The sequence below is a fragment of the Haliotis asinina genome, chromosome 2, assembly GCF_037392515.1.
Source record: "Haliotis asinina isolate JCU_RB_2024 chromosome 2, JCU_Hal_asi_v2, whole genome shotgun sequence".
Lineage (NCBI taxonomy): Eukaryota > Metazoa > Mollusca > Gastropoda > Lepetellida > Haliotidae > Haliotis > Haliotis asinina.
In genome coordinates this window covers 63,422,413-63,449,285 of record NC_090281.1, presented here as the reverse complement: position 1 = coordinate 63,449,285, position 26,873 = coordinate 63,422,413, and the positions used below count along the sequence as shown (strand labels likewise).

At 39.0% G+C, this 26,873-nt stretch overlaps 2 protein-coding genes across 2 annotated transcripts in view; one reads left to right on the top strand and one right to left on the bottom strand.

The window, feature by feature from the left end:
• Positions 1-15,409, bottom strand: part of LOC137272780 (uncharacterized) — a 41,714-nt gene extending 26,305 nt beyond the window's left edge. The window contains exon 1 of the mRNA XM_067805171.1: positions 15,193-15,409. Within this exon, the coding sequence (XP_067661272.1) occupies positions 15,193-15,361 (169 nt within the window). The 5' untranslated portion in view covers positions 15,362-15,409. The remainder of the gene's footprint in view (positions 1-15,192) is intronic.
• A 203-nt stretch (positions 15,410-15,612) lies between these two features.
• Positions 15,613-26,508, top strand: LOC137272779 (ubiquitin-fold modifier 1). The gene is made up of 6 exons (XM_067805170.1): positions 15,613-15,665; positions 15,749-15,805; positions 18,813-18,870; positions 19,282-19,354; positions 21,740-22,378; positions 25,126-26,508. Coding segments are annotated over exons 1-5 (258 nt in total). The 5' UTR covers positions 15,613-15,663; the 3' UTR covers positions 21,808-22,378; positions 25,126-26,508.
• The last annotated feature ends 365 nt before the right edge of the window (positions 26,509-26,873 follow it).

Below are 26,873 nucleotides of genomic sequence, written 5' to 3'. Positions count from 1 at the left end.
GCAGACCTACTGTTCCTACCTCATGATAAGAGGTACAAGTATGCCTTAACCGTAGTGGACGTAGCCAGTCGTTACAAGGAAGCCGAACCCTTGACCACGAAAGATTCGGCCAAAGTAGCCAAAGGATTAGAACGAATATACAAACGCAGCCCGCTGACTTGGCCAACAGAGCTGCAAGTTGATCCCGGACGGGAGTTCATGGGTGCCGTTTCACAACTGCTAGCCAAACACGATACAAAGGTCAGACGTGGCACGGCCGGAGCCCATCGCAGCCAAGCTATAGTTGAGAGATTTAATAGGACTTTGGCTGAGCGCTTGTTCGGCCATCAATATGCTAGGGAAATGACAACCACTGGAAAACGATCGACTGAATGGGTAGCGAGGTTACCCGAGGTGGTGTCGGCAATCAACCATGAAGTAACCCGTCTCACCGGTAAGAAACCGGCAGACGCTATCAAACTAAAATCAATAGTTGCAGAGTCGTCTGCTCCATTGCGTGGAAAGGAGAAACAGATACCAGATAGGGCACTAGTGAGGTATCTATACCAGCCGGGGGAACACGAGGGCGATAGCCGTAAGCGAGCCACCGATCCTATATGGTCAGTCAAAACTTACAACATAGATAAAGTGGATATGAAAGCCGACGAACCTAACTTGTACTACTTGAGGGATGGGCCGGGTAGGGGGTTTGTAAGAGAAGAATTATTGATCGTACCGTACGGCACAGTGTTACCGCCTGCCAAGTCACGGTAAACGTGATGGCGTAGCTTTGTAGTAGGGGCAATAATAGCAAGAGCTAAGGGTCCCACCAAAGCCTCATTTAGTAAATGAGGCTTTGTAGAGGGGTTTTTGAAAAGTGTTTTCGGACTGTCATTCCCTATACTACTTTTTCTAACCTCGAAAATCATAAGAGACTATAAACAATTTTAATTCCAGTATATAAACATCGTAAGACATTGAAGCGAAATAAAAATCAGTTACGAAGTGTGGCATTGTGTATTCGATGACAGGTTCGTTTAATGTTATCGATTCTGCTGTGATAAGTAATATAACAAAGATATAATACATCATCGAGATCCGTAGATAACACGCAATCCATCTTCTCGACTTATAACTTTAACTAATATCAGCAACTAAAAGGGGGTTATTTGTTGAACTTACGTGAGACTTGTTCCTCGTGATGTGACAAATAGACATACATATATTTCGACAAATGAAAACATTTGAAGTTTTCACTAACCAGTGAGTGAGTTTAGTTTTACGCCGCACTCAGCAATATTCCAGCTATATGGCGGCGGTTTCACGAACCAGCTTAATTATCAACAAAACATAAATGGTTCTGTTATGAAGGAAGCAGAGGGCCACAGAAGTGGCTATTGACTACATGAGTATTCAAGTTCAGCAGAAGTTCTATGCCACACTTAACAACGACACACCTTTATATCTTAGTACTTTTACGAAATAATTTTTTGCATGTCTTGACAATAACACTAACATACATTATAACATGTAACGATAGCAGGGACATTTTTCAATCCAACGACTACCAATGAATATATTCATGGGGAAAATACTCATTAAAGGAATTAGAGTGACACAGTAAGTAACCATATATACAGTCATGGTTATCAGATAATTCAGTGTATCAGTGCGTGCGTGGAGGTGTCTCCTGCAGACCGGCGGCGTTGGCTGATATTATTACCGCTACTCCACAGCAGTACACAGTCAGTGCCGGCACCCCCATCACCGCCATCCCGTCCCTCCACGGACCACGACAGCACAATCACAATCTTACAGATTAGGCGGACTGTCTACTGTTACGTATCATTAATTCGCTTAGTGTTTAATCTTTAGCTAATATCAAAGTATATCTTGCTGTGACTTACATAATTTTTTATTCAAAACTACAAAAACGCAATCACGATCCGTTTGTTCAGAAACTTTGAAAGGTTTACATCAACCACTTGTTAGAAATAAGCAGTGAATTGATTGTTTTGTTTTTGTATTTTTTTTATTTATTTATTTTTTTATTTATATTTATTTATTTATTTATTGGGGGGGTATGTTGTTGTTTTTAGGGGTAGACAATAAAAACTTGGTGTCTATCTGAATACAGTGAGGTGACGTTATTGTTAACGATTCTTCGTTAAACTGATGGTATTTTCATTAATAATACAGCTCTTACACAATCATGTTTGGATCAGACAATACAGTGATATTTACATTTTGAGCAATATTGATTTATGACGACATCATACATGCTTACCCAATCCCATTCGGACGCAGCTAACGACACGCATACATGCAGGCTGTCGGGTTCCTAATTGTATGCAATAAAGATATATATAATAATGACGACACCAAGGTGAGAAAATGGCATTCCTTATCCCAAATTGTGACAGATCGATGCCAGTGTCAATATCCCTGAACCGATATGGCCTACTCCCAAAGGAGCACATATTAAAGGAACCAAATATTTATCTCTTAACAATATCATATGTGTACTATTTGGTAAATTCACAGTTTGACACTGCAAAAGCTCAGTGAATAAAGTTATTAAGAAAATCTACATAATATTCTGGAACGTTCCACCAGTATGAAACCATATACATTTCAGACCACCAAAAGGAGAGAATATTACTGAGCTGCCGCAGAAAGTCTACAGCGAGAAAGAAAGATTCCAAAAGTACACAAATAGCCTAACATACTGAACAAACACTGCAAACTACAAGGCTCAATTTGACACACTCTAAATACACATAGTAGTTGTCAGGGTGTCATTCATGTTACACGAGTTATCCGTAAGAAACGCCTGTTCACAATTTTAATAATAATCGTTCCCCTGCCAAAACTGTGCAGCTATGTTCCCATTTCCACCATTCATTGACGTGGTAAATACTTTTACATTCGGAAACACGTGTACACACGCTTGAGCTCATTTTGACGACTGAAATTTAATATAAAGCGTTCCATGATACGAATGCCGCGCTCCCACCTTCAATTGCTCATTCCGTTATTCACACTATTAAAATCCGACTTCTAATTCAGTGCCCTTTCTCTCCCGCAAGGCGAATGTTTGTTTAAAATCTGCTCATACTGTCTTACGTGTTTTTCAACAACAAAAATAAAACAAAAATATTTGCATAACCTCTTAAAGGCAGGATAAGATTTTTTTTCATCCCGTGTTTGTTAGTTAAGTATTCTTGTCAAATCCGGTGGTAAACCACTTAAAGGACATATGCTCTAAGACATTCTTCAGTGTTATATATTCATGCCCACAGTCAGATATATCACGCCGCCACGGAAGCGCTAGGTGGCTGACGGGAAACACGTCGACAGCTAACGACTTATGGTCAAATGCTTAGTTCCTGTACATACACATAATGTATGGACACACCCTATGTCTCTGTTGAAATAAACACAGTGATCACACCAGACTGACTTGTTCAGTGACATGAAGTTTGACATTTGGACGACCTTTGGACAATTAATATGGAGGACTGTATCAGATATATACCGCATTTCCTCGTTGAAACGATCGGGCATATATCTATTGACTTTATTTACCCCGGTGCTAAATCGGAAACAAAATAATCTATAAAGACTACAGATTTTAACCAATTCATGCCGTCTATTTGACTCACAAGGTTTAATCACAGAAAGGCGTTACTACGAATTAAACCCCGTATGGCCTATAGAATAACAATTTGTCAAAATATTTTAACAGTTGTCAATGATATATTCAAAAGTATAAAATTCTGCTTACAAAAATAAAAATGAAGCCCAGAACAACTTGTTATACTAAGAAGAGCTATCCCTGACCTGAACTAATTTATATATTCTCCCAGGTCTGGAAGTACTTATCTGGTATTTGGTGTCATTCGTGGTGTAAAGTGGTACCTATGGTTTCTGCTACTCTCAATTAAAGAGCAACCCATATGTTTTCAAACACTGAACGTCCTTCATAAGGCATTAAGTGTTGTTGTTACCCAAAAACAGAAACCATAATTTTTACCTATCTACGAGGCACATATATACATATGCCATGTATCCAGCGACTTCGATAAGATGCCCGTAACATCGAAATGTTCCAAGCGTCAAAAGTTCATCTGACTGAACATTCAGTAGTATCAGCGCTTTTTGGCAACTTTGTTTCCTACGGTTGAAGGGGACCATTTTTTCCTAACAAAGTCATGACTCCTTTGCAAGTAATGGGTTAATTATTCACCACACTTCCAGAAGCCAGCTGCTACGTGTTTTCTGTGCTTTTCTAAAAACTCTAGAGTTTACTTGTATGTCTACAACGTTACGTTAGTGTATGATTTTGTCACATAACACCCATTTTGTCTGTTTTTGTTGGTGTTTACATCGTGCCCTATATATACAATTCACCTTCCTGTTGACTCAAGGGAAGGATGAAGACTAAGGTCGATAAGGCTCGGAGTCTGAAGTGGACAGATATAACACTGCCTGACTCAAAGACCCATCACTAATCACCGGATCGGATCAATGCCATCGGCCTTCCCCTAAACCTTGCCCAAGGGATCAAATTCTCAAGAGGTTTAGTAACTGGACGCGACTTTGAATGGTCAACAAATAACCCCTTAACTCGGGGGCCTATACCCAAACCAATCATGGCTTCGTATCAGTCAGTCAGAGTGAAGGGACTCGTGGATTGTATAATCGGATCGAAAGGCCATCTCAGTAAACAGTCGCATCATGTTATAAGAAATCATTGTGGTGCCAATGGAATATAATATAAGTCGTTTGGGTCCAGTGCGGTAATGTTATTTACAGGCCGCCGTATTGTTTGAATATTGCTGAGTGTGGCGTAAAAGTGAACTCACCCACTCACTTGCATAAAGAAGCATCGTGTTCCTCAAAGGCGACTACAGCTAGTAATTACGCCACGAAAATTTAATTTTTATATAATATAGAAGGTTTTGTAACGGTTTATCAAAATACTTTAAATTAGGCAATTTGGTGAGCAAATAGCACGTGACGTTTGTTTTTACCCATAGACTATCAAGTGGGGCATTCGTTGCGCCAACACAATCCCCAGACTAATCATGGGGATCAAGAAAACAAACCACAGTTGAAGCAACGTTAACCAGACCATTATATCGTGAATTAATTTCAAACGTAAACAGACAAAATACCATAAGAAAACATAAACTCTCGGATGTCACCACACAAGTGAAAGATTCATCCCCGTGGAAGGCACAAACATTAATGTATGACTCGGACGAACAGTGGTCACTGTCGGTGCCAGGGTGTTATGAATGGGTGGCGACTCGAGGCTGTGAAAAGGACAATGGTATGTCAAGGTCTTTTGACCCGGGGGGCAGGGGGTCGGTAAAGTGATACCTAGGCATGACAGAGGTCACCTGAACGGGTAGAAAACTGAAGGCCCCTTGCGTGGGAAATCAGCTCTCAATGTACCTTGTTCCTGTGAGGGAATGTAAACTGGTTTAACCATGTGCATTTCGAATTGAAAATGTTCACGTTTAGGAAATGTTCGTTGTTCAATAAACAACTGCCCTTCTGCATAGGTGTTCAGTCATTAATACTCATAAAATGTACGTCACACTATGCATATAAACACCACCCATTTCTCCACATCTGTTGGTGATAGAAAGAATTACGTTGATAATTTATTTCATTACGGAATAAGATGGTATTTCGCTAGGGCAGAGGTCTCACCTTCCACGATCTGCTGATTATGGGTACGAGTCAATGTAAGTCTACGACTGCACCCAACTTGTCTTGACAGGATTCACTAAAGTGGTCAACGTTTTACAGACGTGTATCTAGATCTTTCCCACAAGGGTGGTGGAGTAGCATAGCGGTTAAGGGTTCGCTCGTCACGCCGAAGACCGGGTTCGATTCCCCTCATGCATGGGTATAGAATGAGTGAAGCCTACTTCTGGTGTCTCCCGTTCTGATAATCCTGGAATATTGCTAAAAGCGGCGTAAAATAAAACACACTCACTCTTTCCCACAAGGAGGCTTCCCTGATATGTCAGAAGCCTTGAGCAATACTAAAGTAATTTGCGAACGCTTTAAGTGTAAGTTAAATCTCATGTCAACTTATTTGTTTTCATGTGTCACTGGTACAAGCCAATGATATGTCGTTCGTTTGAGCTTTATATACAAAGGGCCACATACATAACACCTTTTCACAATTTCACTCACAGATGCTAGAGTAATTGTGACAAAAATACATTATCATAATAGAGAGGATGTGAAAATGTTCAGACTAAAAGCAAGTCTATAAACGTCATTTCTAGAAAATAGGAAAAGCTCTACATAAACGAATTATCTATTTTTATCTGTTATACATGAAATCTCATCGGTACAGATATTGCCCAATATTACATCGTTGGACATCACTCATATTATTCTTCCAAATATTAAGAACTCGATTTGTTTCCAAGATCTCAATGAAAAATAGCATACGATTATTGCTTTCATCTTGACTTGCGCCTTGTAATATCGTGTGCACACTGACTTTGAGCTTTCCATCCTGGCAATCCATTAACCCATGATTACCGAGGTTTGACCATGTCTTCTGTGAACCAAGCAACCTTCAATCAGACACCAGTAGATCATGGTACATCTGAAGTGTTTAAAGAGTAAGCACTCCATGGCCAGAATGTCTTCCCAACACAGTCTCACCCTACTATATCGAGTGCCCCAGTATATGCACCAGTAACACCTGGGTCTATATTCTAACATGTAAAAACAAGGTCTCGTGCTATATTTAGGGGAAAGTCCACCTGGTATACACATATATGTAAATGATCTGTGTTTAAAGAATAGCAACGTTTGTTGTTGATCATACTTCACTTGGGGTATTGGGTACATACGTATGGAGTACGTAAGAGGTAGTGACTAGAAAATTGTGAGGGCAATGGTCCGCTTTATTTGAACTGTAACAACGTCTTATACAGAACGAGTCTGGTCTATGGGTGAGTGTGAGTGAGCGTCGTGTAACGCCGCACTCATCGATATTCCAGCTATACGGCGGCGGGATGTAAATAATCGAGTCTGCACCAGAACATCCAGTGATCAAAAACATAAACATTGACTTACGCAACTGGGATACGATGACATGTGTCAAACAATTGTAGGAGCCCGACGTAGGAATACGTAAGTCGCATCTGACGACATTCATGGGTTGCTGAAGACCAATATCTAACGCGCACCTTCAAGGGTTCTGGTCTATGGAGCCTAGTCAGTGAAAGCTTGACCAACAATTTAAACTATACATTTGATTATCAAACTCACCTTGCCACACAGCTGTTAGCAACAGAATAAGGAGGGCGAGCGTTTCCGTAACTGATTACTTAATATAACACATAATAGTATACAATATAATAACACCATAACACAGTTACGATAACTACTCGAAAGTTTACTTGATTTCTTATATGGCAGCTGTAGGTCTTTCTATCGTCCAATTTTAGATTTGCAAAAGAACTTTAATAACTGTTGTACTACTGTCGAATTACATACAAGCGGAAATAGAGTCTGCACACAAAATATTCCCTACGTCCGTCGTTAGATAACCAAACATTCGCTTATGCATAATCATATTCGTTTTCTCAGAATGGTTCGTATGTGATCTCCATATATATTTCAGATATTTTGGTACATATATGTTGGAATTTGACGAATAAACCCACTTATGCTTCTGTTTATTCTTCTTGCATTCTCTAATCATGGGCTCTCTTGCCTTTGCGAGGATTAATTTTAAAAAAAAAAACCATCAGATGATCCCCCGACTCAAAAGCTTCTCAGCACAATAAATCATGATTTATTTTTTTTTAAATTAAACTTTTTAAATCTTGCCAAGACACAAGGACTTATGTTTCTCATTAGCCTGCTCGAATTGAAATTATGTTTATTCAGTCAGATTTACGTAGGTAGATGTCTGCGTTAGTACCCGGATGTTCCGGCATGATTGTTATGAATGACGTACACACCCGCTCAAAAGTTAGCACCACCAACTGGGAGATGATGATACGTATTACCTTATGCATGAAAAAATCCAAGTTGTCATGTATCATTTCGAAGCGTCATTATAATCTGAAATCGATTTCTGTCTACTGTCTAGCTACGCACAGACGACGGATTGGAGACAGTGAACGGTGACAAGTCATTGGTTTCCATAATGCTGGCATGTCGTGTAGGGAAATTGGGACGCAACTTGGTATTAACCATAAGGTATATCAGTAGACTTATACGAAAGCGCAGGCCAGTTTTTGCTAAGGGACAGCCCGGATATCACGTCCATGAGGAACTGCCTACACAACACAACGTCCAGCCATGCAGTAATTCCATTCGAGATCTGTGATGGTCTTGGGCCGCTGTTCTTGTGACTGTAAGCTTGAAATAATATCCTTGGAAAAAAATCACCTGCTTGTAAACCGGCCCATATGCATGGATAATAATGCCCGGCCCCACAGGACCACCTCTCTTCCTTGACCAGCGAGTATCCCCGATCTGAATCCCACTGAACATTTATGGGACATTTTAGGCCGTAACGTGCAAAATCTTGTAGAACTTGTACAGACACTCCAAGAGGAATAGAACAATATTCCTCTGATGCAAATCAGAAGACTGTGATATGTGTGTACAATGACAAATGGTTTGCAATCCATTTCATTACATTTATGCTAAGGAAAAGTTGAATGGTTATTGTACATGACAACAAGTTTTACGCTACTGAATGTGTAAAAAAATACCACCATTGGAATGTTGCTATTATGTGAAACACTCGATTCATATCTTCATTTATCGTCAGTATTACCCTTCAACTGATATACAAATACACATTTCACACTTCGCAGCTATAATGTTCATCTCAACTTCGACAGAAAATTCTGGTGGTGCATACCTTTTGAGCGGGAGTATATTTCGGGGAAAGGCTGCAAGTACTGTACGTATTGGCACTGTATAGAAACTTTCAATCATTAAAGGCAAACGATTCTGAACATCCTTCATCTGCAACACTGTCATAAATACAATAAACTTGACAGACGCATTTTGAGGGGCAGGTTTGCCATATCATTGGCGGATCCAGAGGAGGGGTGCGTGCACCCCTTTTGTTCAGAAGATTTGTTATGTGTTAAAATGAAGTGTAGATGTGTGAAGATATTTCACATAAGCTACATGCCAGATTCTATTCCTGTGTATTGGGAACAGTATGCTGAACAAATTCAACGGAAAAATCTGTCTGTCACACAAATGTCATTGCAACTCTGGCACACTTATGTGGCGATGTCTATAAAACAGAATGGTATGTGGCAAACACTGAATAAGACTACATATCATTAAGTGACCATGGAGATTGGTTGGCATAAAACCCTTGCTGATAATTGCTCATGCTAGGTTGTCCTCGATATTCGTACAAGTCACCATGAAAGTGAAGACAAGCAGCATTCTCTCAATCTTAAATCTACAAACAAATGGATAACACATTGGGAAAATACATACTGTAATTTGCTTCCCAAACTATTTACTATCACTTTAAGGGCTTGTTATATATTGAGTCCTTACTATACATATATCAATAAAATATGTTTTGCAGGACAATAATAGGAATTCAAACAAAAGGAAATTATTGCTATACCTTTTTAAAGCTTAAAACATCTTAGTGGATGATTAAATAGCATCGAGAGCATTTTTTAAAGGTACTTTAATCCAACAAATGTGGTGCAGCTAATTTGGAATCAGCAATATTTTGGTCATTCTGTTCGCCTTCTGTTTTTTTTTTTGCTGTGATATGATACATTTAGGTTTGGTGTTCAGTTGTGAATGAGTGAGTTTAGTTTTACGTGGTTCCAATTCCAGGAGGCTCATGGTGATAGACACCAGAAACGGGCTTCACACATTGTATCCATGTATTCAGTTCACATCTGAGGGTATTTTCTAATAAGCACGGGGGGGGGGGGGGGGGGGTGTTAATGTAAAAAGTAAAACACACATTATTTCAGTGAGTTTTAGTGAGTTTAGTTTTACGCCGCACTCAGCAATATTCCAGCTATATGGCGGACATATTTCATATAACGGTGGCTTTTCATGGAAAGATGTGTCATCTTCATTAATTTTAATGATATAACATAAAAAAAGTTTGAAGGTGGGACAGGTTCACAATATAAAGTGTAAAGGTACGTCTGAGTGTTATCTACCGTGTAATGAATTAATACTTTATCATTCGGTCCCTAACTAAGAATTAATGAACGAGTAAGCATTCACGCCGCTTCCAGCAATATTCCAGCAATATCCCGAAATGGGCTTCACACGTTGTACCCATGTGTGGAATCGAACCCGGGTCTTCGGTGCTACCATTAAACTACCCCTACTGTCCCCAGAACTGAGACACTGTCGAATATTATGATGTGACATGCCGTCTTGTAATGTCAATTGAATAACATCGAGTATATGATGGTATGTACGTCGCAATGCTACGGACTGACATCTCAGTGGTGCAACAGGTACCTCTATTTATCTTTTCTCACGGAGCATGCCAAATGCTTTCTGATTTTAATCTTTCATAGTAAATACCTTCGGAACAAAAATATGCAATTGGGTCTGATTTTGCCATGTTTTTATACAGGAATACATGGTTTGTGGTGGAAACAAATGTTTGTTTGAAGTTGCGGCGTACAAAACAGAACTATATGTTATGTATAACAACTTCTTTATTGCGTGAGTGCGACGTTTCGATACAGATTCTAGCATCGTAGACAAGCAGGGTCCAGAATCTGTATAGAAACGTCGCACTCACGCAATAAAGAAGTTGTTATCCATATAATATTGTTCTATTTTGTAAACAAATGTGTTGCAATAATCACATTTTTTTTGTAATAAAACTGTAGCCTAGTTATGTATATCTGCTATCACTACACTCATAGCCATAGCAGTCCAGTTTGATAAGGACCGATACTGCCTGCCCCTAACACGCGCTGTGGCTTGCGCTGCCTGGAACGATGCTGTTATCAGGGTAGCTTGATACGATTGTTATCGTTAAGTGAACTGATATTCAACTCTCAGACGCAACCGAAGTAAGTGGTTTATCTAAGTGGACCCACTAACTTGTGCTTCGGATAAATGACGTATTGGTATATTCGAAAAGACAGACTCATGGAAACGGATAACGAAACATAATGAATCCTGGAAAGGAATACTGGAACAATTGTAATTTTAAGTGTTCCCTTATTCGTTTCCATGAGCATGTGCAGATGGACTGCAGATTATAAAAGTATCAAATACGTAGGCAAATAATACCACCGGCTTCCATGTATAATTTGACGTTACCAAAATATTAATGTACAAAACTAAGATTCTGAATGACTATGATGGTGAATTTCCAATTACATACTCCGTCGAATTCAAGCAGGTATATGGTCAACAAATAGTTGCATACATTTTAAGCGACCTGAAAGGTGTTTATCTACTTCTAGGAAGGACAGGTAGAAAGTATGCGTTAAATTACAGAGTATACATGAATATTTCACCGTCTCGTACGTGTTATTCAACAAACCACTATTACAGTTCTTAGTGGGCTTAAAAACATTTATCTGACTTGTTTGGAAAGTTCCGATACACAGTAGTTTACTCGTGCTGTGGTTGAAACAGTTATCCAACGCACTCGGACGCCGCTCCGCCAGGATATAGATGAAATTTTCAATTAACCTCCCTGAGTGAATATTTTACTGTTATACTATTACGAATGAATCACAAAATATATACGTACAGTAGTGTAAGGAGTTACCGGATACACGTTTGAACAGTAGCTATTTTGCGCACTGTAAAAAAAGAAAATCTGCCTCGTCGTCGGTGTACAAAACAACAATCTGCGACGATAGTCGCGTAAGTCTGTGTCGCGACATGACAGTTGCGATCTACTTAGGCCTAATATTGCTTTGTACAGCGGTACTAGGACCAATCTTATCATCTGGCAATAATTGTTTGGGTTTGGTATTTCACAAAAAAAGAGAGTAATTCCAAAAGTATGTCTTAATCAGTTTTAGCACGTTATGCGACAATACCTATACATGTACATTACATTATTCATTTCAATCCCTTAATTATAGCTAAAATGGAATGGGAAAATGGGTAAGTATATTCACTAAATGATCAAATGCAATGTAGTTTCTCGAAGGTATTTATATGATTGTGAAACTCTTTGGCAAGTATATAGAAATGGTATACATGTACCCGGGTTTTCATGGATGGTAACGAATTCCGAATGCTCTTACATCGTTTATGTGTATTCTTGCTGTTTCATCAGTAAATGAGTCACCTGATGATGAAGCCAGGCCGAAGCAGCGTGTACTTATCAACAGCACAACCATGATGGTATCTACAATGTGCTCATTTGTATCTTCTCAAAATGTTCATTTTGTAGTTTGTCCAATGGTAAACTCTCTAAGTAATACCGTCATTCATACATGCATTTCGTAAATATTTCTGGTTCAACTATAAACATATCTTATTCCAATCTATAAAAGAAAGTAAAACCAGACATGTCACGCCAGTCGTACAATTACAGAACAAAACTGTAACTATTTCTTTGTATAAACAAAAAACATTTACAATAATAAGTTTTGTTGACCTTAACAGTGTTGAACTGTGAAGTATCCGACGGGTGACGCCCTCGTCTATGAGGATAACTCTTACTTAAATCCAACCTAGACACACCTGTACATTCAAAAACGCGTTAATATATTACAGCTTCATGAAGTTTACACTCCATTTACAAGCTACTTCAAAAGTTGATAAATACTACAAATAACCTGACTTCGGTATATCGAGTGAGTCTGATAGAACAGGTGTCTTTAAAATCTTGTAATGTTTCGTCCTCTTTAACACATAACGCAGTGTACTCCGCTGACTCAGGACGAAATTCAGCATAATGAAACTTGATGACAAGCGTAAGGTATATTCAGTGACAATGGGTGGTGTGAAGTAAAGGACCAACATCATTTGTGAAAATATTCAATCGGTATGAAAGGTCCTAGTCACCATTTATACGACGCGTTTAATTAATATAACCTCTGAATATTATACCTATAACCTGTCGGTTTATTTTAAATTTCCTCGGTTTTTTTCTTTTCAATATACGAATGATATGTGTACGATTCATGCTAGAATGAAAAGAGGTCTGAAACCAGTTCTTCGCACCCGAAATATAGCCTCGATCTCGTTTGTTTTTTACATGTCACCTCTACTCTCAAATCTCAAGAGATTTATGAACGAGAAGTTTACTAACCTAGAAATATATAATACTCACGTCCTTCTGTGGTCCCTGTGTTGGTGTAGTATAGAATACGTTCGTGCTTCGATATAATCATATCTCACAGAACGTAGCGTTAACAGTGAGAAGAAGTGGTCTTTCATTGATGAATTCTCAAAACCCTGTGATGAAACTGATGAAAAATGCAGTTTCGACATCCATGTACAAGGAAGGTATAAACAACTGTAGGTTTCAGTTATGTGTGTGAAGATATCTGGCGATATTGTCTGTGTCATAAGCGTGAATAATATATATATATCAATATACACGAAAAGTCTTTTCAGTGTCTATATCCACAAGTAAATAGAAGAACTCATCAATTGCTGTGTGGGTATAAGAGCCGTGAACGCTGGACTAGTGACTGGCACGGAGTGGCTCGGGCGGAGTTAGGTTGTGGTACACACTGCCCCGATCCTTGTCAGAATAAACGGATAAATTAGTCGCTAATAAGAGGCATGTTGATCATGCTTGTTAGGATTTGGGGAGTGGGTAGGATTCACCCCAAGGGAATGAGAGAATGTTGATCCACGCAGTGCAGGTGAGCTACGCAATCAAGTGAGGAAAATGAGAGCGTGGAACAGTGACATGCGCTCCGCGCGTTTAAGATCTCCTCTTTTCATAGTCACTAACCGTCGCAAGGGAAAACTAACAGTACCCGGTACATGCCATTACCTGGCTTGCAAAGCCCGAAAGCTCAGAACACGAAAAAATGTGATGGGGGACACCTGTGGACAAGGTTTTAAACGTGGGAAATAAACTTAAAAGAGACGTCATCATACTGCAAATGTATTATTATGAAGTATCTAGATGGGTGCAAATGTCAGTTGTTTCAATTTTTTGCATCACTAATATTCATTGCCTGCTATGCATAATGGGGAAACTACAAGATATAACGAGATATCGTGAACATTCAGAACCGGGGAACAAGACCTAACAACTTATCCGTATGATACTTTAAATTTCCTGTATTATTCAATTATCCAAATATACCGCATATAAGAAATTATACCAAATACACCATTGTGGGATAATAGTTACTGCAGTATAACACAGGTGTGATAATAATTAGTGTAATGCAAGCATGTGTTTCACCAATATGCCTATAAGAGAGAATCATGACAGAAACAATAGAAAGGAACCGCTTTCTAGTACTATATCTCTCTGTGAAAGGGGTTTGTGATATAGCATTGGTTTACACCTGATGGGATAAAACCAAATATTTACAATCGGCATGAGCGGGTTAGGCGGGACTAAGCGCGAGACGAGGATGTTAGAGATTTGTGCCCATTGAACACCGTTCGTCTCTCGCGGGCTGTCACCGCCAATTCGACCCTGGCGCTCCGAGTACCTCTACCCAGGCCATTTATCAGAGCTTCTCAGATAGTACCTGCGGGTGTCATGCACAGGCGGTCAGTCCGTTGATAACAATCGAGAGAATCCTCTACGTGCATGACCCGAGACTTCTCGCGAGCGTGTGCCCGCAAACAAACTTTCGCGAATTGTCACTTACCGATATCGCAACTTCAACGCGCACCTGTCGATTACATTGGGCAAATATTTATCGACATAATGACAAGAAAATCGAACTTGGGACAGGGTTATACGGGATCTTAACTCAAGTATAACCTATGATCACATTTCTTATCTGTATTTGTAAACCTCAAAGGGATTGATAAGAAATGCCTCGTGTTCATAACTGTCTAGAATGGAGACAATTTAAAGTCGATGAAATTACTTATATCTCTGTCGATAGTTTTAGGGAATGAGCAAAGATGAAAAATATACAAATAAACGTACGGCTGTCATTTAAAGCTTATTGCAACATTAAAACACTCATACACACAAAAACGGCACGTGTTGCATGCAGACGACGTGGATTCGCTCACCTGTTAATTTTGAAATATCCTTTTTGTAAAGCGACTCTTCTGCATCTTGGGCTTTTATAATCTCCTCGCTTCGTTCTAATATATTCTGGTGATATTTTTCCTCCACTAACTGTGCAAAGGGAAGTAAACAAACGAGAACTAAGACGATGGGTACATCCCTTCTCGCCATTTTGAGATAGCAGACGGCTAGTGTGGTCACATGATCAGTTTGACAGGTGTTTGTGTAAACTATCGTCGTCAGGTGGCGCTGTCACATGACCTTTGATTTTCGGTCGAGTGTTTCATTCTAAGTTTGTTTTTTTGAAAATCTGTTTCAGTGCGTTGGCTTTACAAAGCAATGCTTCCTAGATGCTACAAAAAGTATTTTTTCTTTGTCTTTGTATTCCACAATATGTAACCCCGGGCTTCTTCCGGGTTGGACGACTACTTCCGGTATTGCAAGGTGTCGTGTCTCAGTCGGCTGCTGTCAAGATGTGAGTATGTTTGGTGTTTGTTTATTCCCGTAAAGCTGTGTACACTTGATATCTTTTCTACATTCCACCTTGTGTCGTTCCAGGTCGAAGGTAACGTTCAAGATCACTCTCACATCGGACCCCAAATTGCCATACAAAGTGTGAGTATATCACCGCACGTGAACCAATGTTCACATACGTCCTATTTTCGATCACATTAAAATAGATTTGTGTGAGGATCATAAGTATGTTTCGCCGAAATATTCATTCAGTATTATTCTTCTAATGCATGTCCGTCATTGATATAAAAGAAACAGTTGTAGTATTTATCTATTTGATGAAACAATAATCCAATACTGTTGCAACATATGGCAACCCATTTGTGAATGTGTAAATATCAGTTGTTGACACAGTGTTAAAGGGGCACTGATGGGGAGCAATTTCCGTGGACTGGTGTAAACTTTTGTTATTGTTTTTCTCCCGTGAGTACCCGGATGATATCCCAGAATTCGTGACTGGTTCGTGACCTTTGCTGCGCAGTCCGTAAGCGCAATTGATAGTTTAAATATAGACAGATCAACTTAGGTGAAGTCATTTTTACTTCATTACAAATGTATTAAGAAAACAAATGAAACACTTTGAAGGTTAATCATCTGCCAGTGGTAGAAATGGTAAAAAACAATTAGGACGGAAAAATAACGAAGCCAATGTACGTCTCTATATTTTGTCTCATAACCCTAATTAGTTTATTGTCATATTTATATGATTCTGAAAATTAATAAAAGAACATGCGATCTGCTTATACTTATAGTAAATTTCTAACATAACAGCAACATTTATACATTGTATAGATTGCCAGTGAGGATCCTATTTCACACACATACACGATCTAGTGTGTGTTTTCTGTCATATAGATTCTGCTGAATGCTACAACAAATAGATTAAAACAAAATGCAAATAATGAATGTAAAACAGACTAATTTTATAGCAACAATGTCAGGCTACTACCTTGTTCAGGAATGTATCCATCAATATCCACGTAAAAGAAATTGTATTCCATTCATCTGCAGCTGGTACATAATCCTGCTCTGTGTCGCGTGTCTTACAACTGTCTAATTTGCGAAAAAGTAACATATCGTTTCACGTCGTTGTTGGTGAAAACCAGACAAACATCTCATTGGTCTCCCAAGATAGCACACCTGGCAACTAATTGTATGATGTGCGCTATTCTAATTAATTTAGTTAACCAATAATGAGCAATCAATCAACGCAAGGGTGGTTAATTCTTTGAAGGGAGGATGTTGTTTTTGCACTCACACTTTACGACAGGGTGTAGTCATCTACACTCACTGCCTTTTGACAAATCTGCCAGAAGATAAAAGTAATTAATCAGTCAGTGTGTTATCAGTTAATCCTTTGATCGATGTTTGTTTTTGTAACTCAGCTGATAAACCCTCTTGCATCACTTACATGCACATATTACATACCATACAATATATTTGCCATTACAGACCTTAATTTATAATGTTGAGTATTTACTCCAGACAGGAGAAATGCCAAATGGGAACCTTTGTTGAGTAACCGAAGTGGTGTTACTACTAATTATACCTGTTACAAATTCATTAATTGACCATCCAGAGAATGATGACAAATAACACATGTAGGTTTACACCATCAAACGCGAGTTACAGCAAGGAAGATGTAATCTCTGTGTCGCATGCAGCCTGAAAACACTTATGGGCCGAAACTGTTTTGAGGATACCAACGGAATTTCGTTACATAAGGAATACACACAGGCATTTGCTGTGTACTTGGGTAAATAGGTGAAATAAGGGTTTTTTTACGTAAGAAAATTTTCAGATTTCTCTACCAAAGGCAAAATCATCATTTTTTGTTTACAAATTCAAATAAATCAACTGTGTGTTTTTATTATCATAAATAATAAACCATCGTAGCTACCATAGCTACCAAAATTTACGTATGATATTTGCTATCACAGCTGAACCAACACTCAAAACTACCTAAATATAAAGCTTTGCAATCTTCCATACTGAAACAAATGGCTTGCTAAGTGCCTGTAGACATCATATTTTCATGTAACATGATTAAATATCGAGGTTAAAAACACAGAAATAGGATCAAATTGGATCAGTAACTATACCATCCAAGCATCCGAACAGAACTACACTGCTGGGATATTTGGTTACTATCAGACAAGGAATACCATGGATATTTTTAAACAAATGGCATATGATGGGCATTCGGCCTCCTGACTGTTTAGGTGAAGAAATTCTGCTAATATGGACAGGAGCCCAGTTCTTTTGTACGTCACGGTCGAAGGAGCGGGCGCTGACCAATTTGCGGTTTGGTTTCGTAATTAGACAGTTGGCGAGAAACATTATTCGCTCAGCATCAGTGCCCCTTTAAATGCCCAGCAGTCGAGACCATGCAGTCAAAGGAAAGAGTTCCTTCTGTTCCCCCATATTCTTTCTTCTGCATATTAACAGATGTAACACTAAGGAGTTCAACCCTATATATTACACTTAATTTGGGGACTTTTACTTATTTTTGTGAGTCCCTTAGTAACTGTTGTGTTAAGTTTTGTTAATAATTCTAGGATATATCAATGAATAAATATTATTGGAGATGGGGGAACATGAGAAACTCTTACCCAGTCATAAGTTGACTCAGTGATATTCAAACTCACAGTCACTGTGATCATGATGGCAGAAAATTAGTTTACACTAAATTACTGCGATAATGATACAAATGCTGACAAACTTCATCCCTCATCCTTATTACAAGAGTCAGCTTGCACATGTAATATACATAATAACATAATACACGTTTTGGGTGCTTTTGATCACATTATTTCAACACAGAAATGTAGAAAATTGTAGTCCTCTACCCAAAATTCAATGCATTCAGTGTGACAATTCTGAGTATGTGTCATTGTGTATGGCTTTTAAATGTAGAATGAAGTAGCAGGGACAAGATGTTGAGTTCAAGACAGCTGGGTATTCAACACAACATGGTTTGACTGTACCTTGCTTTCTTTATTGATCTTTGAACATTGTCAATCACTTATTACCATAGTGGCAGTTTTTAGCCTTGTAATATGAACATGATGAAATCATTTTTTATTTTTCTAACATATTTTTCTTGCAGTTTAAGTGTACCAGAAGCAACACCATTTACAGCAGTGTTGAAGTTTGCTGCAGAAGAGGTGAGGTCATTTATCTGTAATACTCAACTGCAGGAGCATGCCATTACTACTGGGGTTTTTCAGAAACGCTTCACATTGCATTCCATACACATGAGAAAAGGGCTAATGATCGGGAAACCATAATATGTAGATTACTATTTTCGCTAATTGTTGTGAAGAGGATAGAGTGTCAACTGTTAGGTTTCGGTCTACCAGGCATGAGAATTGGCCCCACTTGTTAGAAACAAGCTCAAATGATTGATGAGTGAAGAAATTCTGACCACAACAGAACATCTTTTTATGTATACAGGATGCTGGTGTTGTAGCATTTTATTTGGTTTTGAAGTCTTAAGTATGCATGTGATTGGAAGTTAACAATGATAAATTTCCATTCTAGCGTCAAGCCTGCTAATATTGATATGGTTGTTTCAGTTCAAGGTTCCTGCCCCTACCAGCGCTATTATTACTAATGACGGAATAGGCATCAACCCCGCACAGAGTGCAGGTATGTGTAATGGCTGATAGTTAGAAAACTTGAACCAGTTCTGTGCTTCCTCAGGGCAGTGGGGTAGCCTAGTGATAGAAGCGTTCACTCACCAAGCCAACCCCCCAGGTTCTATTCTGGCATCCCTCACTGTCATATTGCTGTAATATTGCTAAAAGTGGCATAAAACATAAAGATAAACTCATTCACTCACACCCATCCTCCATGATCCTGTGTTTTTATCAGTTTCCAGTGTGCAAAATAGCCTCTGGCCTGGTAAGCCGTGACTAGTATAAATCCAGTTGGGCCAGTAAATCTCCACACTCACCGGCCAGACTGGCTAGTGAATTTTCGTGGGGTCATTTTGTAAATAGATCACTCTCTCCAACTTATTTATTAAGCTACAATGCACTTTTAAATTTTCTGTTACAAACATTCATCATATTAGCAATTTGTGGGCTGGTAGCTTTCAGGCATAGCTAGCATGACTGGTTAGCAAAGTTTGAAAATTGTTTCGCACACTGTATGTTACTGACCCAGAACCCTTCAAAACCTGAGCATGGCTTCTGAAGAGGCAAGGGAAAACAGAGTTCAAAGGATAGTCAACTTCATTATTTCAATAAGTTTGAGTGATAATGGTGTTAGTGCTTACACCAAAAACATCACACTCTTTGCAATAAAGAAGTTGACTATCCTTGGAAGTTGGTTTTCCTTCTTCTTTACAACTTCTAAATGCCTTTCAAAGATGTCCTGAAGAGACGTCTGCTCAGTATTTCACATGACTAACCAATTCCATCTACTCATGAAGTTGAAATCAACAAACCTGATCCATGTTATAAAACACTCTGTCTTAACTGTTGTGCAGGTAGAACTGAAGCTAGAACACTGGGAGAGGCATGGGAATATGATGCAAATCATTAGGTACAATAGTTGTTGTGAGTGAGTCAGTGAACCGATGACGTGTCAACCAAGTCAGCAAGCCTAACCACCGGATCCAGTTAGTCGCCTTTTATGGCAAGCATGGGTTGCTGAAGGCCTGTTCTACCCCATGACCATCACAGGTCTGCTGCCTTGAACATTGCTTAGTTTTAGAAATGATTTATTCATCTTCAGGCAAAAAAGGTCAGCTTTGGTATGCTTGTCTACATACATTACACTGAGAGAAGGGTTTTGGCAATGCCCAAATGTGCATCCAAAAAGAACTAAAGTAGAGAATGCACACAGAAATCGAAATTCCAGCCTCCAAAGAATCACACAGAAATGCCCATCATGCATCATGAGTACTTATCTGTGTGTTATTTCACCCATCAGTCATGACCACTGTCTACTGATTCTTTCCCGGCTCTGAAGTAATTATTTCAATGTATCCATTACTACACCATTACAGGTCACTTGTATTACCAACAAGAACCTGTAACATTTGTTGATGGGGTCCATGGACCCCACGTTTGTAAGTCATGGTAAAACCCAGAGATAGTGTTCTGCAGGTTTGGCTTGATGCTTCTTTGAGCAGTGTTCTTTGTCACCTTCCTTAGGAAAGCCCAAGGTGATGCTAACCTCAGGAGTTTGAGAACCCAATGAATATGGTGTAAAATGCAAACAAACTAACAAAACATTATTGGGGAGAACTGGGATTTGAGCTACGATCACAGGTTCCTGGCATGCACGAGGGACATAATTCTGTTCTCGTGGTTATCCCCAATGTATCTCAGCAGGGGTGCTTATGCACAGCCAGCTTATGGTAGCTGAAAGAAGTCAAATAAGGCTACCATAGAATATAAACTGCTGATAGCATACAGAATATTAGCAGAATGTTATTAGCTTCCAAGGTCCCCCATCCATGGCAAAAACATGCTAGAGTAGATATCAAGCATATTTATCATGAAAATTACACTGAAAAAGGTGGCCTAACAGTAGTTTTGTGATCCAAGGAAACATATGATTGCTTCTGGCTGAGGGAATTCTTTGATGGCAACCTCTAATACAGTTTTCTCCTCAATCAGCTGTTTCCTCAAAACATTCATAACTGCTGTTAAGTTTGTGTTTAAGATATACCTGTCTGCCTTTCTGAGAGAAACAAAAGCCACTTAATGGCTAAACAGTCCTGGATGAGCTTTTATCGTATTTCAGTGTTATCTCGGATTAAGACTTTATTTGTATTATCTTAAGGATTGTTTATAAGTAATGGCTAGTGGGGTCTGCGATGTTTGTTTTTTTGTGTTTTTTGGGGGGTTTTTTTGTTTTGTTTTTTAATTTTGAGAGGGCGTCACCCATTGTTTATAGGGGGGAGTTGGGGGTGTCATTTACATTTGGCATGCTTCTCCATAACAATGATCCCTCCGAGCCATAAATTTTGACCTTACCATATGTTACAGTCCTCCATTTGATAGTAACCTTTATTTGCAGGTAACGTGTTCCTGAAGCATGGCTCTGAGCTGCGGTTGATACCCCGGGACCGTGTAGGTCATCAATGACTTGGGATCTCCAAATAGTCTCAGAAAATCTCATTCTCATATGTCATCTTTCACTCAGTGTCCATGGCAACCCATCATCTACACAGAGACCTACACAACTGACACCATCATCGATAGCTAATTTACCGTTAAAGTGTTGACCCAGTGAGGCAGTCTTCTAAGTTGCTACTGGGTAGATTGTACCTACTGAAACACATTCTTGAGTTAGATATCTGTTGGCTTTTTTAACTATTGTATTTTGTAAATGTAACTAAGAATAAGATGGACTGATGGTTGATGTGGTGGATCAAAGTAGTTGTTAGGGTGATTGAGCTGCAAAAGTGTTGTTAAACTGCTTTATCTAGTCACTTTGTCCCTACTGCGGTCTGTGGCCTGTGTTTAGCAGAGTTCAGATCATTCTTGTATGTTCAGAGAATAACTGTCCATATTTTAATAACTCTAACAAATCTCCAGCTAGTAGACTCAAAAGTTTGGACACACATTTTTAAACCATAATGAACTGTCAAGGCCATTGATTGTCAACTTCATTTTTCTTTTTGTACATGACACTTATAAGAAGTTCCCTTAGGTTGTAAAATTAGCAAATTAAACGAGACTTACCTGTAAGGTGAAGTTTGATTATAATTCCACCGACCGATGAAGTATTGAGGGATTACGTGAGATGTGCGCATGCGCTGAATCATCAGTCTTTAAAGGTGAGAAATATGTTTCCAGTAGAGAAGGGTTGGGAGTGGAGGGCACGTAATCCCTCAATACTTCATCGGTCGGTGGAATTATAATCAAACTTCACCTTACAGGTAAGTCTCGTTTAATTTGCTAATTCCACCTTCCGATTCCGTATTGTCGGAATCACGTGAGATATTTAGAGAAGGAAACGTATTTCTTGAATGGAAAGAAAATAAAGACAAATGTGGAAATAATTGTCAAACCTTTTATGTAAGGCACAAATTGTTTGTAAGATGTCAAACATGTCGACGAAAATCTGATTCAGCTAATACTCATCTAAGCTAGACTAGTCTAAGATCATAGAATATTATGCCATGACAGCTTCACTGAACTGATGTCTGTTGGATATAGGTTTTTTATAGAATTTGGCAAATGTACATTGGCTACTCCATCCAGCAGTATTGAGAATGGTACTTAATGGGACTTTCATTGAAGCTTTAGTTGTAGATGCTGACCGGATACTGTGAGGGGTAAAAATGCGCATGTTTATACCTGCTTTGGTTAAAGTCATTTTTACCCATCTAGCAATTGTGTCCTTTGAAACTCTGTGATAAGGTTTCACAGTGGATATGAAAAGGGCGGTTTCATTTCCGCGGATAGGTTCAGTGCGACACAAATACAGTCTAAGTAGGGTAACTAGACACAGTTTTTTGTCAGGATAACTGGGTATGGTCAGTTCTTCTTGGTGATATCCTGGCCTGGACTGTTTCAGGAGATCACCAAATCTAATTTTCACACAATTGTCTGTTATTTCAACATTTCTTTGATCTATCATATGCAAAGCCTGAGTTCTCTGCCCTGTCAGCAGTAATAGTAGTGTTGCCAGTTTCATTGACAACTGTTGAAGTGACTCAGGCTCAAATGATTTGAGAAAGCCGATGACAATGCTGACATCCCATGTCACCTTGTTTCGAGGCAATGCTGGTCTTAGATTGTACACTCCTTTCATGAACCGTGTCACAATCGGGTGTTGTCCTAATGGTATGTTTTGAACGGTCACTATTGTTGATAGAGCTGATCTAGCTGTGTTTATAGCTGAATAGCCGAGTCCTTTCTTGTACAGGCTAGCAAGAAACTCTAAACATTGTTGGAGAGATGGTGAAAAGGTATCAGCATTTTGTTCATTGCAAAATTGCATCCATTTTTGGAGATAACTCCCATACTGTTGGTGGGTCGAATTTTGCCATGACTGCAATATGATGTCCTCAACTGGCTTTGAAAAACTTTCACGTTGGAGAGCTTCCCTGATAGTTTCACGGCTGCGAGTTGAAGCTTCTTGTGAAGTGGGTGGAGCACATCTTTTCTGTATGTGAGTTTTAGAAGCTGAGGTGACTTGGGTAGCAATCTGGGACAGTCTGTCAATGATTGCAGCAGCTTGGTGAACCAGGGTTGCGTCGTCCACAGCGGTACTATCATCAGCGCGTCTGCCTGCTCCTCCTGAATTTTCTTGAGGACAACTCCGATGATGCTAAAGGGACAGAAAATATAGCTGTATAAGTCACCCCAACATAAGGAAAAAGCATCAATGGCTGATGCAGATGGATCAGGGTACCACGACACATAGCGTTGTAGCTGATGGTTTGATTTTGATGCAAATAAGTCTATATCTGGTGTTCCAAACAGAGATGTCAGCTTATTGAACACACACACATCTAATTGCCATTCCTTGTCGTCTGAATTGTTTCTAGAGTACCAATCAGCTTCCATATTGCACACCCCTGGCACATGGGCTGCGGAGATCCATAGTTTTCTCTCTATACACCACAGCCATATTTCTCTTGCGATGTTGTTGCAATCTAGCTTAGTACCACCCATATGGTCAATATATGCTACTGCTGTAGTATTATCCAATAGAAGTCTGATATGCATGTTGCGAAGTTGAGCAGAGGGATTTCAGTACACGGCCTGCAGCCTCGAGTTCTAAACAGTTGATATGCATATTGCTCTCTGCACTGTTCCACTGCCCCCCAGCACTTGTCTCTCCACATACTCCCCCCCATCCTGATTTAGAGGCGTCAGATTTCACTACAATGGTTGGCTGAGCTCGTTCAAGAGAAACTGGGTATTTGTCCACATTGTCTATCCACCAGTGAAGGTCAGATACACATAGTTTATCTAGTGTTAATGGCCCATCATAGTTACCTTTTGCTTGCTTAAGGGCTTCATTTTTCGCAATCTCTAGGTGTTTGAAATGCAGAGGTGCGTATTCCACACCCATGGAGCTGGCATTCATTTTCCCTATGAGAATTGCCATGTCTCTAATGGATATTGATCTTCTTTTAATCATGTCTCTACACATATTTTTCATTGTGGAGATCTTTTCATCAGTTAAAGTAACTGTCATGGAGGTACTGTCTATGACAAAACCCAAGTATGTAATGGATTGAGTTGGTTTTAAAACAGATTTCATAGGGTGAAGCGTGAAGCCAAGGCTATCAAGCGTTTTTATTGTAGCCTCCACATTCTCTGAACACAATTTCTCGTTTTGTCCTACTAATAATGAGTATGTTGACTGTTGAAACAATGCACGCACAACTGATGATTCAGCGCATGCGCACATCTCACGTGATTCCGACAATACGGAATCGGGAGGTGGAATTATGACGTATTGGGTGAAATGTTTACATTTAATTGCAAATGTCTAAAGTTGCCTTTTTCTGTTAAGTTTTAGTGTAAGATATTTGAGTAAAACAAACTTCATTTGTTATGATATTTATTATGTTTGTCAATTTCCGAGATTGACAGATGTGACTGTGACAGTCTTCATCTGTTATTACCATGATACTTGATGTCAGGTAATGTGTTGTGTGATTATAAACACTGACATACTGTCTATGTCGTGAATGTTATAATTGTTACACCAAACCACACTGAGTAATGTAGTGGTTTCATTGTTAATGTGAAATCACATCAGTAAATATGGCCTTTTTTAACCAGATCACATGATTGTTTATCAGAAATCATTGTTCTTTTTACAGAAATACATATATTGAAAAAATTTAAATATGAATTAACATCACTTCATGTATTTGTCATCCAATTTTGCAAATTAGACTTAACAATCTGTCACATAAACTTTTTGTAGCCATGGACTCACTGCCAGTATTTTTATATCACTGCAATTTTTTTTTCTCTGTTTTCTAAGTTTGGATTGACAGCGGTGTAAGGCATCAAAATGGCATGCTCACTGATTGAATCCCAGTACACTGCATTCATGTTCTTGGGTTGGACAGCACCATGTGGCACCTATAGGTATTTAACCAAAGTGGTATACATCTAACACCTATTTCGTTTCTGGTTTCCCTCCAGTGTAAAGACGACAAACCATGGTATCACTGGAATATTGTCAAGTCCGGTATTTAACTCATCGATGTCTGTTCTGAATTTTCCACTAAGCATATTCTCCCTTTGTTTCTTTATATTGTTTGTTAATGCTAACACCAACATGGCCAAGTGTTATATACTTGCCCACCATGGCTGCGGACTTCAGATTAATGCACGGTGTTGGTCAATTTTAGTATTTATTTATTTCCTCTTATATGAATACTGTATTTACAACCAGTTCAATACAATATTCGGAGTAATATTTTCGAACACTGTTCCTCGTACAATTTGCCAAATACATGTCACTTGCTAAAAGTGGAGTAGGAGATCTCTTTGCTGCATAACATAAATGTTTAGGTCAAAATTGTTGGTAGTAGATGAAGAAAGGCCATTGTTAGTTGTTGAGTCAGTCACTTGCTGGTGGCTTGGACTGTTGAAGCTGAAGAAGAAACATCAAGGTGAAATTTTCATCAAGTGTTTCCTATGACTGAAAATCAAATTGAAATTTAGCACGATGAAAAATGTGTAAGATGAAAAATATTGCTACTGAGCTGTTTCAAATGCTCTGTTGGTTTACAATGTGTTATTTATTCAGGTAAATGTATAAAATAAATGTACACATAAAGAATTAAAGTTGATTTTAATTATTTCCTTCAGTGTGTTGAGTCATAATTGCTTCTCCATACAAGATTAGCAATGTTATGCATTTTGTGTGGTATTGGATGTGCTTGTCAGTTTCACAATTTCTACTTTTATAGAAAATTCTTGGGACTTCTTTGTGATAGGTCCTGCAGTAGTAGACCATTGATGGCAATGTCCCAGGTTAAAATTGATCTTCACCAACCTGTGATTGTCGTAAGAGGCTGCTGACACAATCGGCAGGTCAGACTCACTGACTTGGATGACACGTCATTGCATCCCAGCTGCATAGATTGATAGTCATGCTGTTAATCACTGGATTGCCTTGTCCAGATACTGTCCTTCCTGTTGTTAATGTCAAAATGCGTTGCTGCTTA